Source organism: Xenopus laevis, chromosome 3S, assembly GCF_017654675.1.
Source record: "Xenopus laevis strain J_2021 chromosome 3S, Xenopus_laevis_v10.1, whole genome shotgun sequence".
NCBI lineage: Eukaryota > Metazoa > Chordata > Amphibia > Anura > Pipidae > Xenopus > Xenopus laevis.
In genome coordinates, this window is record NC_054376.1 from 21122767 (window position 1) to 21143024 (window position 20258).

Below are 20258 nucleotides of genomic sequence, written 5' to 3' on the forward strand. Positions count from 1 at the left end.
ACAAGAGAAGTGTTGTTTCAGTGAGCACAGCACACAGAAGTGAGACACAGAGAGTCTTTAGCTTTATTTCTCACCCTAGGCTTATACGCGAGTCAATAAGTTTTTCCAGTTTTTGTAGGTAAAATTAGGTACCTCGGCTTATACACGGGTCGGCTTATACACGAGTATATACGGGTAAGTGTAACAAAGTCAACACACACCCAACCCCGAGAGGCTCCTCTATTTATAGACCCGTGCAGTTGAGTCCTGCGCGGGTCCATTTTCTGGGACCCGTACCCGACCCGTACCCGCAATTTGACCCACATGGAACCGTTACCCGCACCCGAACCGCATACTTGCTTCTTGGACCCGGACCTGCAACCCGACCCGCATGTTCCCGCTACCCGCACCCGAACCGCAGGAGGACCCGCTCATCTATGACATCATAAAAGGGGGTCTGACAGGTGTGTGCCTAAAAGTAGAGGCTGTTGGCGGGGAAAGCTGAAAAGAATAAGGTTGTGGCGAGGGAGAATGGAAGGAAGAGCTGAGTGAATGTCTGCCTGAACCCGTCCAACCCGCGGGTCCCCCGGGTTATAGGCTGGCCAGCACATCACTATTCGATAGCATCAAACAATTACAGTTAAGGCAAATGGAGATATCCACCCAAAAATTCTTATTTTGCGTCATCAAGGAAATGTGACTGTCTAAGCAACTTTGCAGCATGCATTCGTTACAAATTCACAATTCCAATGAAAGTTACAGAACGCCCCTTAAGAGAATTGGGAAAAAAAACAAGAAAAAATATAGTGTAGCATTGTCACTAAATGCACACCCTTAGGGGCAAATTCACTAAGCGCCGAAGCGCCTAACGCTAGCGTCAATTCGCTAGCGTTGGGCATTTTCATTACTTCGCAAATTCACTAACGAATGCTGGCGTAAATTCGCTAGTGTTACTTCTCACCCTTACGCCTGGCGAATATTCGCTACGGACGTAGCTACGCAAATTCACTATGCGCGCAGTGTACTGAACGCTACCTTTTACGCTAGACTTCCTTCGCCACCTCAGACCAGGCGAAGCGCAATAGAGTAGATAGGGATTGCTTCAAAAAAAGTTCAAATTTTTTCTAAGTCCCAAAAAACGCTGGCATTTTTTTTAAATTATGGGTGATAGGCTGAAAAAGATCGAAAAATTTTTTGGGGCTCCCCTCCTTCCCCCCCTACATTTCCTAACTCATGGCAACTTAACTATACAGTGGGCACATGTGTAGGGCAAAAAAAAAAAATTATTTGATGTTTTGAAGGTTTCCCAGGCATTTGTAGTGATTCTACGTATTCCTCCATTGAAATTTGAATTTGGCGCCGTATGCAAATTAACCATCGCTAGCGTAACTTCGCTTAGCGAATCAACGCTAGCGCAACTTCGCAACCTTACGCTACCCCTGTGCGCAACTTCGGATTTTAGTGAATTTGCGGAGCGCTGGCGAAACTACGCCTGGCGAAGTGCGGCGAAGTTACGCCTGGCGCAACTACGAATCTTAGTGAATTTGCCCCTTAGTGTCTCAGAACCCACAGCAAAAATTAGCTCAATTCAAAAAACCATAAAGGTGAATGTCATTACATCAAACATAAGTGACAATTGTGTATTGAAATTAAGGGAGCTTAAGAATGGTTGGTACCCACACTTCAACCAACATTAGTTAAGGTAGTTGATCATACTCACAGACATAAAAACATAATTCTCTTATCAATCTCTGTCCTCAAGTTACGCATCACCACCGGTATCCTTCCTTGGTGGACAATAAAAGCGTGACGTGCAGAAGTGCCTTTCAAATGTTTAATGAATAATAAAATTACACTCACAAATTGCCTTATTAAAACAGCATTTAAAATCAATTGAGTTCTCCCGCAGCCGTTGTCGAAAAGATTTTAGCATCCGTCAACATCCACTGTATATGTCTCTGTTACACTTCGGCACTCCTCTGTCTCCACTGATGCGCCTCGCCTGTAGGGCTTCTTCCCAAGTGGTGACTTATCTTCAAAAAGTTCACTCTTTATTCCAAAAATCTTGAAGTCCACAACTTTATCAATCCAATAACCCTCATATAGTTGAAAACTTTATACATAACTTATCAACTGTGCAATTTACATCAGTTAATACCTAAACAAATTAAAATCTATGTTAAGACCACCAGGGTAGAGGGATTTTAGCCTATGTATCCACCAGCTTTCTTGCTGTAAGTTCTTGTTACCAAATTTTCCCCCCTTCAGTGTGCCCTGACTGTCTCAATCCCAAACCAACCTAAACCTATTGGGCTTTTGTTATGTTTCTCTAAAATGATTTGTATAACCTTTACAGATATTTATATGTTCACCTTTGGTGGTCTTAACATAGATTTGAGAGTGGCTGTTTCAGACTCTCAATATTGCAGCAGAAAAAAGGGTTCAAGATCCCATTTTTTATTTTTGAGGGACCCCACTAAGAACCTTACTCCAAGCATCCTCTCTGTACACGATCCTGTAGCCAGTTTCCTATCCATGTGCAAAGCAGTCATTTGTGGGGCACGGTATCAAACGCTTTGGCAAAATCCAAATAGATCACATCTACTACCCTCCCACTGTCCAGCATCTTACTTACCTCAGCATAAAGAGCAATCAAATTTGTCTGACAGGACCTTTCCTTCATTAAGCCATGCTGATTGCTGCTCATAATGCCATTCACTAGGACAACATTTTGAAAGTGATCCCTTAACAAGCCTTCAAATAATTTGCCCACCACCATTGTCAAACTTACTGGCCTATAATTGCCAGGCTGAGATCGTAATACCTTTTTAAATATTGGAATGACATCAGCTGTTCTCCAATCCATAGGTACCATACCAGATGAAAGTGAATCTGAGAAAATCACAAATAGGGGCTGGTCTAAAACTGAACTAAGCTCTCTTAGAACTCGGGGGTGTATGCCATCAGGCCCTGGAGCCTTGTTTACATTCATTTTTATTAAAGCTTTATGGATCATATCCTGAGTCAGCCACTGACTAGATTGAGCTGAGCCATCAGTGCAGCTATGAAGTATGTCTAGGAATTCAGACTCCTCTATTGTATACACTGAAGAAAAGAACTGATTTAGCACATTTGCCTTTTCTGTATCTGTTACAACCATACTGGTACCATTATTTAATGGAGCAACACTCTCAACCTGCATCTTTTTACTATTTATATATTTAAAAAACTTCTTGGGGTTAGTCTTAGCCTCCGCCGCAATGCACTCTTCATTTCCTTTTGTTGCCTTCCGGATTGCTGATTTACAACATTTATTATACTGTTTATATTCATTAAATGCAGCTTCTGTCCCAACAGATTTGTAGTTTTTAAATGCCTTTCTCTTCTTTCCTATTAACTTCTTATTTCTATATTAAGCCACATAGGGTGATTCTTGGAACTTCTACATTTACTCCTTAAGGGGATGCATTGAGAACAGTAATGATTTAATAATATTTTAAATGGCAACCATTTCTGTTCTGTGTTATTAGCTGAAAACATAATGCCCAATCAATTCTCTGAAGGGCAGCCCTCAATGCACTAAAATTAGCTTTTCTGAAATTCATGGTTTTTGTTGCCCCAGTGTGTATTTGTTTTTTGCACCAGACATTAAACGATATAACATTAGGGTCACTATTACCCAGGGGTTCAATAACAGGCACTAAAATTAGCTTTTCTGAAATTCATGTTTTTTGTTGCCCCAGTGTGTATTTGTTTTTTGCACCAGACATTAAATGATATAACATTATGGTCACTATTACCCAGGGGTTCAATAACAAACAGACATACCCCTCCTCCTTTTCTATTGCCTCTGTCCCTCCGAAACAAAGTATAGCTGCTGATATTAACTGCCCAGTCATGCGACTCATTCAGCCATGTTTTGGCCACACCAATCATATTTTCCCTCCAGCTCTCCCATTTTACCAGTCAGACTCCTTGCATTTGCAAACATAGATTTAATACTAGTACCACAAATTACCTTGAAAGTCCTCGCCCTCAACTTTACACCTAATTTTTAAAATTGTTCTTGAGGACTTAACCACATCGGCTTATTTGGTCATTGGTACTTATGTGTACCAAGACTGCCGGGTCTTCCCCAGCCCCTCCCAATAATCTTTTCCACCACATGCCGAACCCTAGCACCAGGCAAGCAGCAGACTGTTCGGCATGAAGGGTCCTTAAGGCAGATTACACTATCGACCTTTCTAATAATTGAATCCCCTATAACTAGAACCTGCTTTTCCTTCCTTGCACTCCCACCACCACCCCTATTAGAGCCACTGCCTCCCAGGGTGCTCTGAGAGTCAGCCTGCTCCATACATGCCAGTTCAGAGCTTTCCTACCCAGCATCTTCAGCCAAAATGGTGAATTTGCTGTTTTGGACAAACTGTGGACCAGCGCCCCTACCCTTCTGTCCCCTACTACCCTCCTGACTGTCACAAACCTTCCTCCCTCATTAGCCTCCACTGCCCCTTCTCCTCCCCCCACTCCACTAACCCCTGCCAGTGGTTGCTCTGTGAGCCTCCTTTCCTCCCCCTTGTTTGCCACTGCTCTCAGTGCTGCAAGTTCACCCATTAGAGTCTGCAGTTCAGATTCCAAGATGAAAACCCACCGACATCTCTCACATATAAATACTGCATGGAACTGCTGCTCCAACACTACATACATGTGACAAGACACACACTGAGTGATTCCAGCAAACCCACTTGCACTCATATTTACACTGGGTACTTACAGTGCAATTCCTCACAAACGCCTTTTTGTTTTTAAACGCTTTAAGGTTTTTAACGCTGCTTAACACTTAATTCACATGCAACACTTAGATCACATGCAACACACGCTTAGCAGCTCCCACCAGGCCGCCATCAGGGGGTCACAGGGGGACAGTTGTCCCGGGCCTGCAGGGTTTTGTTCCTAAGGGGGGCCCGACCATGCTTCACTTACTTGATTAGCCGGGCCCCCTGCTTTCAGCGTGCTGCACAGCAGCTCTGTGCACGGAAGCTTTTCTCCTATTAAGATTTCCTGTAACCTCATTTGTCATTTAAGAATAAGTCCTGGTAAATCTGTATTGGTATTGGATCCCCTTATCCAATCCCTGTAAAGCTTTACAGGGACTTATTCTTAAAGGACCACGAGGGTATAGGAAATCTTAATAGGAGAAAAGCTTCCGTGCACAGAGCTGCTGTGCAGCACGCTGAAAGCAGGGAGGCTTGGCTAATCAAGTAAGTGAAACATGGCCGGCCCCCCCCCTTAGGAACAAAACCCTGGCAAGCAATTTTTTTAAAAATGGGGGGTTGTCTGACCTAATCACCAATGGCTTTTTACAACTTGTGGGGGGGCCTAGGCCATCAACTTTTTTTTTTACTTGTAAGGGGGGACTTGCCACCAATGTTTTAAAAAAATAAATAAACAAATAAACTCTTATGGGGGGCCCTGGCGCCAATGTTTTTTTTCCCCTTAACTTATAGGGGGGCCCTGATCACCAATTATTTTTTTTTAACTTGTAGGGGGGCCCTGACCACCGATTTTTCAAAAACATTTTTATGGGGGCCCTGGCACTACAGTTTTTTTTTAACTTATAAGGGGCCCTGACCATCAATAGCTTTTTATAACTTGTGTGTGGGGGTTACCTTTTTAAGCACTAATGTCTGTGTTCTTTTAACTGTAGTGTGGAGTGGGCGGGATGTGGGGTGGGGCTTGGGGGCAAGGGTGGGCGGGTCAGGGGGCCCTGAAGATTTTGTTGTACAGGGCCCTGTGATTTCTAATGACGGCCCTGGCTCCCACACTCGCTTATGAAGTCACAGGGATAAAGGTTTCAAACCACAGAACACAAGCCTGATCAGAATTTTCCTGATTAACTCCCCCCCTTAATTAGCAGACAGAGGGAAAGAGAGAAAATAAATGCTGTTTGCTACCAGCAGTAAAACAACCCCTTATTAACTTTTTATTAAAAAAACTCAGGATAAAACACAAAAAGAAAATAAATTTACTAAATGTATTTACAAGTTAACCCCAAACAGAGAAAAAAAAAGCTTTTTGTCTGTCAGATACTCTCAGAGCACCCAGCAGTCAGTTATTTGCACTTACTCCCTTTTTGCTCCCAGCAGTCCCAGCATGCACAGCAAACACCAATGCCTTAAGGTTTTTAACGCGGCTTAACACTTAATTCACATGCATCACACGCTTAGCATCTCTGACACTCGCTTATGAAGTCACAGAACACAAGCCTGATCAGAATTTTCAGAAATTTAGGGTTTTATTTTATGTACTGCAATTCTATGTCTTCTTTGTAATATATTCTTTTATATACATGCACTGTTACTGTTAATATTAAAAATAATACATTTGTCCTTGTGCTCCAAAACTCATTGCCCATATGAATGCATGTATCTAATTGTATGAACTCTTTGTATGTGTGGAAAGGGAAAGTTGCCTATTTACATGTTGAATAACTAGTACGGCTATCAGTGTTTGAATGTAAATTAACCCTTTGGCTGCTGGAGTGCTTGTTGGACAAGTAGGATCTTACGCTGACTAACTACTATAAGAAAGAGTGTTTAAAGGGATCCTGTCATCAGAAAACATGTTTTTTTCAAAATGCATCAGTTAATAGTGCTACTCCAGCAGACTTCTGCACTGAAATTCATTTCTCAAACGAGCAAACAGATTTTTTTATGTTAAATTTTGAAATCTGACATGGGGCTAGACATTTTGTCAATTTCCCAGCTGCCCCTGGTCATGTGACTTGTGCCTGCACTTTAGGAGAGAAATGCTTTCTGCCAGGCTGTTGTTTTTTCCTTCTCAATGTAACTGAATGTGTCTCAGTGGGACATGGGTTTTTACTATTGAGTGTTGTTCTTAGATCTACCAGGCAGCTGTAAACTTGTGTTAGGGAGCTGCTATCTGGTTGCCTTCCCATTGTTCTTTTGTTTGGCTGCTGGGGGGGGGGAAGGGAGGGGGGTGATATCACTCCAACTTGCAGTACAGCAGTAAAGAGTGATTGAAGTTTATCAGAGCACAAATCACATGACTTGGGGCAGCTGGGAAATTGTCACAGAGGAATAGTCACATTTGGTTTCTGTCAGCTGTTAATGATAGATGGTGGCAGCTATGTTTTGGGGTGTCTGTTGCTATGTTTTGGGGTGTCTGATGTTGGTTTAACCGTGTGTAAGCTGATTGAGAGACTGAGGATAACCCCTTATAGCCAAACCCAAGTGTTATGTTTGGTGTTTCTTGACACTCGGGTATGGTAAAGCATTCTACACATGTCTCATATCTGCTTTTGAATCTGAGCTGAATGCTGAAGATCAATTGCAAACTCACTGAACAAAAATGTACCATGTGGCCCCCCTTCAAGTCACTCACTAGCTCAGAGTTAGAGAGATGAAAAGCTGTTAGACATCCAATCACTCCAGTCTTTGTACATTACATTTTTGAATAACTAACTATATTAGAAACATTATTTTGCACAGCCTATCTATTTACCCAGATTTTATTTTCTCGCTGAACTATTCCTTTAAGGTGCTGCATTGTGGATTACTAGTGCAATTGCAGGGCACTGATACTAGTGCATGTAGGAGTAATTTTGAAGATATTTTCATGTGATTTCACGTAGGCTACAGTGAAATCACATGTGGTGTAAGGAGTCTAAGTAGAATGTCTGTACATCTGTCTAATAAGACAAGTAAAAATATGTAGTTCCTGAAATGAATTTAATCAAAGAAATCTCATTTTGTCTTTCTGACCTTTAGGTGGAGGTGGAAAACGAAAAGGGAGAAGCAAAAAATGGAAAGAAATCCTGAAATTTCCCCATATCATTCAGTGTGAAGACTTGCGCAAGCAGCTTGGTGAGTCCTACTTTGTTATATGGAAGATTCCGTGAGCTCTATTAGTGTAATGCTTAATGTTGTTCTTCGTTCCTAGAAGTTATTACAACATACTTGGAGGCCGTAATAGTTTCTAGCAACTTATTTCAATGCAGGGAATATATTACATATTTCAATAATTTTGCACGACTTCATGTAAGTTTTACAGCCTTTGCCATCAGATGGGTCAGCCGGTATTTACAAGGCTTGAATTGTTGATAGCTGCCATATGCATTTTCATTTAAATGAACAATAACACCATAAAATGAGTGTTCCAAAGATACTAAAATATAAAATGTGTACTGTTCCCTGAATTTGTGAAACTGGTTTGTTTGCTTCAGAAAGCCTATTAAAGATTATAAAAACAAGGAGCTGTGTATCCATGGGGCAGCTATTCAAGGCTCAGGTTACATAGCAGATAACATATGCACGCTGTACAATCCCATTGTGTACTACAGAGCTTATCTAACATGTGCCTTTTCTCAGCTTTGAAAGGCTGCCTACACGGCTACACAGCAGCTTGTTTATAGAAACTATAGTAGTCTTTCTAAAGCAAACACATAACTTTTACCAATGCAGGGCAACAGTACATTATATTTTAATTACTTTAAAATGCTTTAATTTTTTGGTGTTCCTTTAACAAAATCCCTGTGCAATAAAAGATAAATCTCTCTTTTAATTGACGGTAGACATGGGTTGCGAATAAGACATGCAGGTGCGGGTATTATTGCGTATGAGAGCAGGTTTTGCTTCTTTAAACCCCCCCCCTTCATCATCACGTCTGGTTTAATGGTGGTCAGTAGGGATGAGCAAAAATTTTCGCCTAGGTTACACTATGAAAAGGATGCCCACAGAATCCAACGGATGAAAACATTTGTTGCACATTTGTTTCGGTGAAACAGGTCAGATTCACCCATTACTAATGGTCAGCAGGTAGTGGGTTAGGTTACAGGTAAGGTAGCTGTTAGAAATGCAGTGTCGGTCTGGGTTGGGTCCAGGTTTTAAAAATGTGCAGGATCATATGTTGGGCTACATCAGACTTATCCGAATGTTTGGTCCCCCTGGCTGACATTCATATAATGGAAACCTTTGCAGATATTGGGAAAGGGCCCCATACGTTGTGCAATTAAATGCTGGCTTTGGCCGGAGGGGCCAAGCTGGCAGGTTAAATCGCCCATGTATGTGCAACTTATGGCACTTGGGAAGATTTGTAGCTGCTCTTTGTATCTGGCTAGAGTTATGTTTCATAATTACTTGTAGGCGGCATCATTCATGGACCATAGCAGCAAGTTACAATTAGCTGCTACTAATCTCAAGGTATTGCCAGTATAACAACCCTGCTTTGATGGTCTTAGTGTTCTACTCCATGTAGTGCTTCAGCTCCTCATTTTGACTGTGGTGACACCTAGTGGGTCCACATTTGATTTTTCTCCACCAATTCAGTTGCTTTGTACAGGTACATTGCAATAGAAATTCATTTTATTTGGCACAGCCCTTGTAAGTGCACACGAACAGACAGTCTGAATAATTGATCATACTGCACCAAGTACACTCTAAAGAGTACGGAATGATGGTATAAAGGCGCAGTATGTGCTTCACCTTAATTAACCCATAGCAGCCAATCAACAGGAAGCGTTTATTAGACGTTTATTTGTTTTCGTTATATGTATGATGATTTAATTGGGGTGGTTGGCATTGTTACATTACATATTCAGACTTTTCCTTTAGTGTACAGGTATAGGATCCACTATCCAGAAATGTGTTATTAAAGGACCAGTAACATAAAAAAAAAATGTTTAAAAATTCGTTTGTGCACAACAAAAAATAAACACCAAGACAAATGAAACTTTTAAAAAGCAAAGCCTTTATTAAGAAATAACTTACAGAAAATCCACTTCCTGTCCTCTTCAGAAACGGCGCTCACCTCCCTCTCTGTCTTCCCTCCTCCCCTGCTCCACTACTCTGAGAGAGACATGCGGCGCCTGATTACAATCCAGGAAAGGCGCACGTAACAGGCTCTCCTTCACTGAGCAGTGAGCGATCCTTGCCTAAGCCCTACCCTCCCACGTGGGAACTGGCCTGGGATTAACCCTATCGCTGCCAATGAACGGTGAAGAGGAGAGCCTGTGACACTGCCTGTAACGTGCGCCTTTCTGTTCTGCCTGGTTTGAAATCAGGCACCTCATGTCTCTCTCTCAGAGTAGTGGAGCAGGGGAGGAGGGAAGACAGAGAGGGATGTGAGCGGAGCAGGGAAGCCGATCCACGGGAAAGGAGTGAAGAGCCTGATACACAGCTGCTGCTGGACGCCGGGAGGAGGATGCCTGTCAATGAGGAGCCAGGGAGGAGAAATCGATCGATGCAGTGTGGATGGTCGCCTTTTCGCCGTTTCTGAAGAGGACAGGAAGTGGATTTTCTGTAAGTTATTTCTTAATAAAGGCTTTGCTTTTTAAAAGTTTCATTTGTCTTGGTGTTTATTTTTCATTGTGCACAAACTAATTTTTAAATATTTTTTTTTGATGTTACTGGTCCTTTAATAAAGCTCTGAATTACAGAAAGGCTGTCTTCCATAGACTGTTTTGTCTAAATAATCCAAATTTTAAAAAATAATTTTCTTTTTCTCTGTATTAACACAGCACATTGTACTTGATCCCAACTAAGATGTAATTAATCTTTATTGGAAGCAAAACCAGCTGTTGTATTTTCATTTGAACATTAAAATCAGAATTTTGGTATCAATAAAAATAAGGAGAGAAGCTTGTAGCTGTTTTTTTTTTTTTTAATTTTCTGTTGTTTAATTGTATTTTTCTATTTTCAGTAAGGGACTATCCAAGCTTGTGTGAGAAACAGCCGATCGGCTGCCGCCTTTTTCGCCAGTTCTGTGATACCAGGGAGCATTTCCTTCGATGCATTAACTTCCTCGATGCGGTGGTAAGAAACAGGCACTTGCGGTTATGTATACGCTGATTAGACCTCTTAAGTAGAACATGCTGGTTATAACATCTCTGTCTCTCTCAGGTAGATTATGAAGTTTCACCCGATGAGAAGAGAAAGGAAACAGGAGAAGAGATTATTTCCAGATTTTTCACCCCAGAAGTGAGTTTCTGCTTTGTGTTTATGATGTAGCATGATCCATGTGTGAAGAAAAGACTTGTCCAAATCTTTTAAATGAGTGGAAAGTGTGTCTGCTCCAAAGAGAAACATTAAAGGGATACTGTCATGGGGAAAAAAAAAAAATTCAAAATGAATCAGTTAATAGTGCTGCTCCAGCAGAATTCTGCACTGGAATCCATTTCTCAAAAGAGCAAACAGATTTTTTTTTTTATATTCAATTTTGAAATCTGACATGGGGCTAGACATATTTTCAATTTCCCAGCTGCCCCAAGTCATGTGACTTGTGCTCTGATAAACTTCAATCACTCTTTACTGCTGTACTGCAAGTTGGAGTGATATCACCCCTCCCCCCCCAGCAGCCAAACAAAAGAACAATGGGAAGGTAACCAGATAACGGCTCCCTAACACAAGATAACAGCTGCCTGGTAGATCTAAGAACAACACTCAATAGTAAAAACCCATGATCCACTGAGACTCCTTCAGTTACATTGAGAAGGAAAAACAGCAGCCTGCCAGAAAGCATTTCTCTCCTAAAGTGCAGGCACAAGTCACATGACCATGGGCAGCTGGGAAATAGACAAAATGTCTAGCCCCATATCAGATTTCAAAATTGAATATAAAAAAATCTGTTTGCTCTTTTGAGAAATAGATTCAATGCAGAATTCTGCTGGAGTAGCACTATTAACTGATGCATTTTGAAAAAAACATGTTTTCCGATGACAGGATCCCTTTAAATAAATATATTGTCACGAAAAATAGCAAAACAATTACCCAATGGTCTCAACACATTAAATTCCCATATGCATGTACGAAACCTGGTGGTAATAAAAGCGGTAGTTGAATCGTCTTTAGATACAGTTGAATTCTATTGTTTCTTTCTGTATATCTGATGATTCAGCTTTAACATGTTTGCATTGAAAATGAACGATCTTAAAGATTGTAATTGATACATCTATGGCCACATAGAGATTTTACAATTAAAAGCTTGCTTTTCCTTTAAGTATACAAAGCCATTTAAATTGGGGGACATGGGCATGGTACTGTTATTCTTGATCCTTAAAGGATAACTAAACCTTCCATGGTGATAAGTCCCCACTGGCCACCCTCTGATGCCCCCCCTCCCTGCCTCCCCCCTGCACCCCCCTGAATTTTGTCCCCTCTAGAAATATCGACCGCACATGCAGAGTGAGCACAGCGGTGCTCACGGGCGACATCTTCTTCTCTTCAGTAATCTTCGTGAAGTGAGCATGCGCAGTTGGCGCAATCTACACGTCCTGGACAACTGCGCATGTGCTGAAAGAGATGGAAATTCCCGAAGGGGAGGAAGAAGACACAAAGATTACCAAAGAGAAGAAGATGCCGCCGTGAGCTCCTCTGCTCTCACTATGCATATGCGGTCGCTATTTCTAGAGGAAACAGAATTCAAGGGTAAGACCGTGCAGGGGGGAGGCAGGAAGGGGCGCCTGCAGAGCTGCCAGTGGGGGCTTATCGCCATGGGGTTTCATTCTCCTTTAAGAGGGGAAACAAGTATAAGGGGACTTAATATCCCATGTGTCTCTAGCATAAAGAGGTCAGAAAGAAAATCAGAATTTGTACTTTATGTTGGGAACACTGTATGGCTCTAGTCTGCATGTTTGAGGCACAAGCAAGGGCCAAGGAAAGAACTGCACAGCTCTCATAACTATTCTGTACCCATTTTTCCTTTCAGTCGTCCGACTATATGCCAGAGATCCCAGATGCTTATATGGAGGAATGCATTGAGAATCTTGGAAAAAATCCCAGCAAGGAAATATTCACTCGGTGCATTAGGTGAGTAGAGGCACAGCTTACAGATGTCTGTCTGTTCTTGGAGTACAACCTGCAGCTGAGGGGAATAGTAGAAATTTAGACTTGGTTTAATGGCTGCTGGTGCTTGATCTGCCCCATCTATATAGAACAGTTTATAAATTAAATTCATTTACTTTGTCTATAAATGTTTAATTGGACATTTTGCATGGAAGGTCCCATTTATCATTGACTTCAAAATGAAAATTTAATATAAGCTTCAGCATACTGAAGTAAGAAACTTTCTAAATACAACCAATTAAAAATGCTGTACCGTTTCTGAAATAATCAAGTTCATCCTCGCTATTCCTCTCTCAGCATCTGTTTCTCTTCATTGTCTTCATGCAGGAGTTGGGTGTCAGATATTCATTGACAGTTAGATCAAATATATCTTATAGGAGGGCTCTTTTTGCCTAGAAGATGTATTAGAACTCACTCTATTAAAATCACCAGAAACCCTTTCTTTCTACATGCAGAATTTGTGCAAAAGGCAGCTATTTTGTTAGATATTGTTTGTACTGGAAACAGTTATTTGAATGAGCTCTAATTCATCTGCTAGGAAAGGGAGCCCCCTATAAGATATAATGGATCTAACTATCAATGAATATCTGACACCCAACTGTTGCAAGATGACAGAATTGAAGGGAAACAGATGCTGAGAACATATAGTGAACATAAACTTGATTATTTCAGAAACGGTACAGAATAGTTAAAGTTGTTCACCGTTGAGATAACTTTTTGTATGATGTAGAGAGTGATATTATGAGAGAATTTGCAATTGGTTTTCATATTTTATTATTTTTTTTTTTTTAGTTATTTAGCTTTTTATTCAGCAGCTCTTCAATTTGCATCTTAAGCAGTCTGGTAACTAGGGTCCAAATTACCCTAGCAACCATGCATTGATTTGAATAAAAGACTGGAATATGAATAGGAGCCTGAATAGAAGGATCAGTAATAAAAAGTAACAATAACAATGTACAATAACAATGTAGCCTTACAGAGCATTTTTTTGTAGAAGGGAGTCAGCGACGCCCATTTGAAAGCTGCAAAGAGTCAGAAGAAAAAGGACTATTTTAAATAACTATAAAACTATAAAAAATGAATAATGAAAACCAATTGAAAAGTTGCTTAGAATTGACCGTTCTATAACATAATAAAAGTTACCTTAAAGGTGAACTACCCGTTTAATTGATTGTATTTAGAAAGTTTCTTATTTCAGCATGATGAAGCTTGTATTAAATTTTCATTTTCTCGATCGTTCCCCTTTAACCTTTTTTTAATTTTTTTTTTTTTTTGTGGGAGCACATAGGAGTCCTCTCTTATGAGAGAGCCTTCCCACTTTTGACTGGTAAGAAAATGACCCACAGGTGGCGCCGCTGTAACGAAATTCATTGATGTTAACAGTACATGAATCCTTTAATATCTTGGAATTTAAAAAAATAAATAATGAATGAATGTATTGCAAAAGTGCTTAGAATAGCACCCTCATCAATTTTACATTCTTATTTTTAAGGTTTACTTGTCCTTTAAAAGCTTCCATTAAACAGCAGTCTTATTGGGTGCTTTGAAATTAATGACACCCCTCTAATTCAAACATTGCTAAAGTCTTATTACCTTACCCAAAGGGGCCGACTGTTCTACACCCCAGCTCAGCAATATGCATGTATTCTTACCACTAGGAACCATATTAAAGCCCTTGGAGGGCCACTCAGCAAGTGCTACTTAAAGCATTTCTAAAATATTTGCTGTACTGCAATGCTCAAACATGTCCATCTTTTTGCCTCCAGCGAACTCCATGAGTTCCTTAGTGGGTCCCCGTTCCGAGAGTACCAGGAAAGTATGTACTTCGATCGTTTCTTGCAGTGGAAAAGCCTAGAAAGGTAACACAACAATGAGACCTACTGTGTTTTAAAAGTATGTGTATTATGATGTTTTTTTTAACCATTCTGAATGTTGACTGTTGAATTTTAATAAAAAAATATGTATCATAATAATGAGTGGGTTGTTTTACTATTTCAGACAACAGGTTACAAAAGATACTTTCCGGCAGTACAGGGTACTAGGCAAAGGTGGCTTTGGGGAGGTAAGTCAGTCTTTTAACGCACATGCAAATTGGTAATGGCTCAACCTGTATCCTCTGCTTCACACTCCTATTACATATTGCTGCCTGACTGTTTATATCTACATTGTGTAATCTATATTCTTTTATTATTCCATATAACACCTTCCTATAGATTTGTTGTCCCATTTAACTCCTCTTTATATCTTCTCCTTATAACCCCTTTAGCTCTTCCTATTACTATATATGACCTCCTGTTACACTTCCTATTGCTTTATATAACCTTCCTATAACTTCTTCCCCCATAACCCTCCCTATAACTCCTCCTATTGCTCCATATAACGCCTCCCTATAACTCCTCCTATTGTACCATATAACACCTCTGTATAACTCCTCCTATTGTACCATATAACCCTCCCTATAACTCCTCATATTGCTCCATAAAACGCCTCCCTATAACTCCTCCTATTGTACCATATAACCCCTCTGTATAACTCCTCCTATTGTACCATATAACCCCTCCCTATAACTCCTCCTATTGTTCCATATACAGTGCCTTGCAAAAGTCTTCACCCCCCCCTTGGCATTTTTTATGTTTTGTTGCCTCACAACCTGGAATTAAAATGTTGAGTTTGCACCATTTCATTTACAGAACATGCCTACAACTTTGAAGATGTTTTTTTATTGTGAAGCAAACAACAAATAGGACAAAATAACAGAAATCTTCACCGTGCATAACTGTTCACCCCCCTATAGTCAGTACTTTGTAGAGTCACCTTTTGCAGCAATTGCAGCTGCAAGTCGCTATGGATAAGTCTTTATGAGCTTGCCACTGGGATTTTGCCCATTTCTCAAGGCAAAACTGCTCCAGCTCCTTCGTTGGATGGTTTTTCCTTGTAAACCGCAATCTGACCATTCAATTGAATTGAGGTCTGGACTAGGCCATTCCAACACATTTAAATGTTTCCCCTTAAACCACTCAAGTGTTGCTTCGGGTCATTGTCCTGCTGGAAGGACAATGGCTTTTTTCTATGGAGTGTACGACTTATTGTGGTCCTATGGACAGATACTCCAGTCTCTGCTGTGGAACTTTGCAAGTCCTTCAGGGCTAAATTTGGTCTCTGTGTTGCTTCAGGGCTAAATTTGGTCTCTGTGTTGTTTCTCTGATTAATACCCTCTGTGAGTTTTGGTGGGTGGCCCTCTCTTGCCAGGTTTGTTGTGGTACCATGTCAGAAAAGGTGTGTTTATACTGACAGATGATGTGACACTTAGATTGCACACAGGTGGACTTTTTTTTTTTTTTAAGGTACATTTTTTTATTGATTTTACAAAACCAAAACAACACAAAACAACAATGTCATTACATTTTTTAACAATACTGCATGCAGATGATGTCAGGTCAAACTTAAGTTTTAAGTAGCTGGATAATTCTCTCACAAAATAAAGTAGTTATCATTATACAAGTAATCGTAGGTAACATTATATAGCCGGTCACAACAATTTAAAATGGGGCCAGTTATTCATCAAATTCTTGGTCGCAGCAGTCCCCTCAAATTTTATCAAACTTGTCGTGCTCCCCTCTAATTTCATAAGTTAGTATTACTAGGGGGAAAGCTCCATCTACTAGGTTTCTCCAGAAAGCCATGGATGAGATCCCCCCATCCAGTGCATGACCACTGTTTTTTTTTTAGGATAGAACATAACAGCAATCAAATCATTCGCAATTGTTCCTTGGCCGCAGCAGAGGATAATATCTCGTCTATTCCCAGCAAGCAGATTGCTGGGTCCACTATTTGTGGCGTACCCCATTCGTCTGCTAGGGTCTCCATCACTTTAGACCAGAGTTCCTGCACTGGAGGGCAGGACCAAGCCATGTGGATAAAATCTGCCCCAGAGGTTTTGCAATTATCTGACTTTTGAATGTAATTGGTTGCACAAAGATTTTTTAGGGGCTTCATGGCAAAGGGGGTGAAAACATATGCACATGCCAATTTTCAGTTTTTCACTTCACCAACTTAGACTATTTTGTGCAGATCCATCACATAAAATAAGATTAAGAGACATTTAAAATATAGGTTGGAATGTAACAAAATAGGTAAAAAGCCAAGGTGGTGAATACTTTTGCAAGGCAGTGCAACCCCTTTCCTATAACTCCTCCTATTACTCCATATAACCCTACTCCAAATGCTAAATTTTACCCTTCAAATAATCCTATTTCTCTATAGAGCTCCCCCTTTAACTTTATTGCTTCATATAACACTCTAATAATTTGTCGCTCTATATATCTTCTAGTAATTGTATTACATCATCCAATAAATTCTGTTGCTCCCCTCTATTTAACTTTTCTAATGTACCATATACCCTCTCCCTATAACTCCTCATATTGTATCATATAACCCTCCCTACAACTCCTCTTATTGCTCCATATAACCCTATCTTTAACTTTTCTAATGTTCCATATACCTTCTCACTCTAACCCTCCTATTGCTCCATATAACCCCTCCCTAAAATTTCTCCTATTGCACCATATAAACCCTCCATATAACTCCCATTGTTCCATTTAACCCTTCCTATAACTCCTGATTCTGCTCATATTAGCCCTGTCCATCTCCTCCTATTGCTCCCTTTAACCCAAGTCTGATCTCTGGAAGGTGTGTGCGTGCCAAGTCCGTGCCACAGGGAAGATGTATGCTTGTAAAAAACTAGAGAAGAAGAGGATCAAGAAGAGAAAGGGAGAATCAATGGCCCTGAATGAGAAGCAGATCCTGGAGAAAGTGAACAGCCGTTTTGTGGTATTGACCCTTTTAATGTTTGGAGCTTGTACAGATGGTGTATTGTACCAATTGACTTCCTGCTAATAATAAGTGGCAGCATAATCAGACTGTGTAAAACAATATGATAGAGACACTCTGAAAATAAATGGTCGTCTGCAAACATCATCTCATTTTCATATACAGGGTCTTTAATAAGTATTTGTGTGCCTGAGGCTACAAAGGACTGCAGCAGCACAATTGTGGTTATAAAATTATTGTAACCGTGTGAATTGTCCCTGCCATAATAAAGCACTGCATGGATTTCATTTTCTAGATCTAAATCTACCTGTATCTATTTATTGTTTTCTGTATTATTTGTAATATAAGCATGTATTCCATAAACCACAGAGACAATACAAGATGATACCTTATGACCAGGCAATCCAATTCCAGGTTCTCCAGGAATAAACTGTAGACGTATATTACTAATTTAAGAGAGCCAGGCTGGAGAATTGGGAAATCTGTAGGACAGTTCAGTCGGCCAATAACCTTCTCTTTTGCATTAGGTTAGTCTGGCTTACTCCTATGAAACGAAAGACGCCCTGTGTCTGGTGCTGACGATCATGAACGGTGGTGACCTCAAGTTCCATATCTACAATATGGGAAATTCTGGCTTCGAGGAGGAACGTGTGGTCTTTTATGCTGCTGAGCTCTGCTGTGGCTTAGAACATCTACACCAGGAGGGAATTGTTTACAGGTTAGGGATAATCTACTGGTGTATTTCAGTCATGCAATCAAATTCCAAATGCTGCAATATTTTATATAGAAGAATTGACAAATATCTCTTTATGGTTATCTTGTTATCTGGAAACCCATTATCCAGAAATCTCCGAATTACTGATTGGCCATCTCCTATAGACTCCATTTTAGCCAAATAATCAATTTTTTTAAAACGATTTCCTTTTTCCCTGTAATAATAAAACAGCACCTTGTACTTGATCCAAACTAAGAAGTAATTGATCCTTATTGGAGGCAAAACTAGCCTATTGGGTTTATTTAATGGGTACATTATTTTCTAGTAGGCTTATGGTATGAAGACCCAAATTACAGAAAGATCCGTTATCCGGGAAAACCCCAGTTCCTGAGCATTCTGGATAACAGGTTCCATACCTGTACCTGTTCCAGCTGATATTTGGACATAAGTGTCCCGATAATAGGTTGCTATAAACGTTATATTTGAGAGGCACATCCGTCTCTGTGGCTTTGTAAAAAGTCACTGACAATCATGGAACATTTCAAAATAAAAAAATCAAATCTGAATAAATTGTTGAATAAAAGTAAACTAACAAAGACCTTCAATGCACACAGATCACTAGAGCTTGGAACAACAAGTGGACACCATTCTGCTCTCAAACTCATGTCTTCTTTTTTTTTTTTTAGGGATTTAAAACCAGAAAATATCCTTTTGGATGATGATGGTTAGTATTTTCCACTGTGTTCAGTCACTAATGGGGAAATTAACTAAAAGGGCGTAGGTCCAGTAAAACACAGCAACCAATTAACATTTGATCAGCTGCAGTTAGAGTCCTTGAAGGATAAGTAAACCTTTAAAATCAGTGAATATAAAATTGATGAGGGCACTTTTGTAAGGTACATGCGTTATTTATGTTTTTAATTCCAAGATATTAAAGAATCTTTCGCTCTCAAAGAAAGACGGGTTCTGTTAAGTGGACCTGTCACCCAGACATAAAATGCTGTATGATAAGTCTTTTTCAAATTAAACATGAAATACAAACTCTTTTTTTTTTATTAAAGCGTTCAATTAAAAATCTCAGCTGTCAATCAAATATTGCTTGCCCCTCCTCTACGCCTTAGGCATAGAGGCAGGGCAAGCAATTACGTTAACTTTAAATTCAGCACTTCCTAGATGTTGCCGCTCTCCCCACATTCCCCTAGTTCTCTTAACCATATAATTGTGTAGCCAGTGCGTGAGGATGGACATCAGGTCCCCCATTCTGGTGCACAAACAAGATTTTGAGATGATGCAAGCATTGCCTTAATAACAGTGTCCACAAAATGGCTACTGTCTGCTTGCTATATTTATGAGTTCCCAGACTAATGGAAACACGATTAAAATAATTTATACAGTGTGATTAAAATTAATTTTACTTGACTTACATGATAAAATAAGATTTGGAATATTTTTTTTGGGTCATGGGTCCCCTTTAATATATAGTGCTCCTAACCCATTGCAGCCATAGCAAACTGGCATCCAAGAGTGTACTGCGAGCGCAGTGAAGGGCCATATATGGCACATCAAGACTGAACAACTTCAACTCTTCTTTCAGGTCACATCAGGATATCAGACCTTGGTTTGGCAATCAAGATACCAGAAGGGGACAGTATCCGGGGAAGAGTAGGCACAGTGGGTTATATGGGTGAGTTCATGTTCTTAAAGGGATTCTGTCATGATTTTTATGGTGTTTTTATTTCTAAATTACACTATTTACACTGCAAATAATTCACTCTACCATGTAAAATTTTATCCCTGAACCAACAAGTATTTATATATTTTTAGCTGTAATATTGGTGTGTAGGCAGCCATCTCCAGTCATTTTGCCTGGTTAT

The 20258-nt window shown here is 40.1% G+C and overlaps 1 protein-coding gene across 2 annotated transcripts in view; it reads left to right on the forward strand.

The window, feature by feature from the left end:
• The window catches only part of grk5l.S (G protein-coupled receptor kinase 5 like S homeolog), a 48852-nt gene that overhangs the window by 19567 nt on the left and 9027 nt on the right, over positions 1-20258 (forward strand). The window contains exons 1-11 of one of the 2 annotated variants that reach the window (XM_018254994.2): positions 7770-7865; positions 9795-10298; positions 10699-10811; positions 10899-10976; positions 12703-12803; positions 14606-14698; positions 14838-14901; positions 17529-17669; positions 18197-18387; positions 19071-19108; positions 19979-20068. In XM_018254994.2, the coding sequence (XP_018110483.1) occupies positions 10211-10298; positions 10699-10811; positions 10899-10976; positions 12703-12803; positions 14606-14698; positions 14838-14901; positions 17529-17669; positions 18197-18387; positions 19071-19108; positions 19979-20068 (997 nt within the window). In that variant the 5' untranslated portion in view covers positions 7770-7865; positions 9795-10210. Of the gene's footprint in view, positions 1-7769; positions 7866-9794; positions 10299-10698; positions 10812-10898; positions 10977-12702; positions 12804-14605; positions 14699-14837; positions 14902-17528; positions 17670-18196; positions 18388-19070; positions 19109-19978; positions 20069-20258 lie in introns of those variants that run through there. The other variant, XM_018254993.2, reaches the window with a different exon arrangement.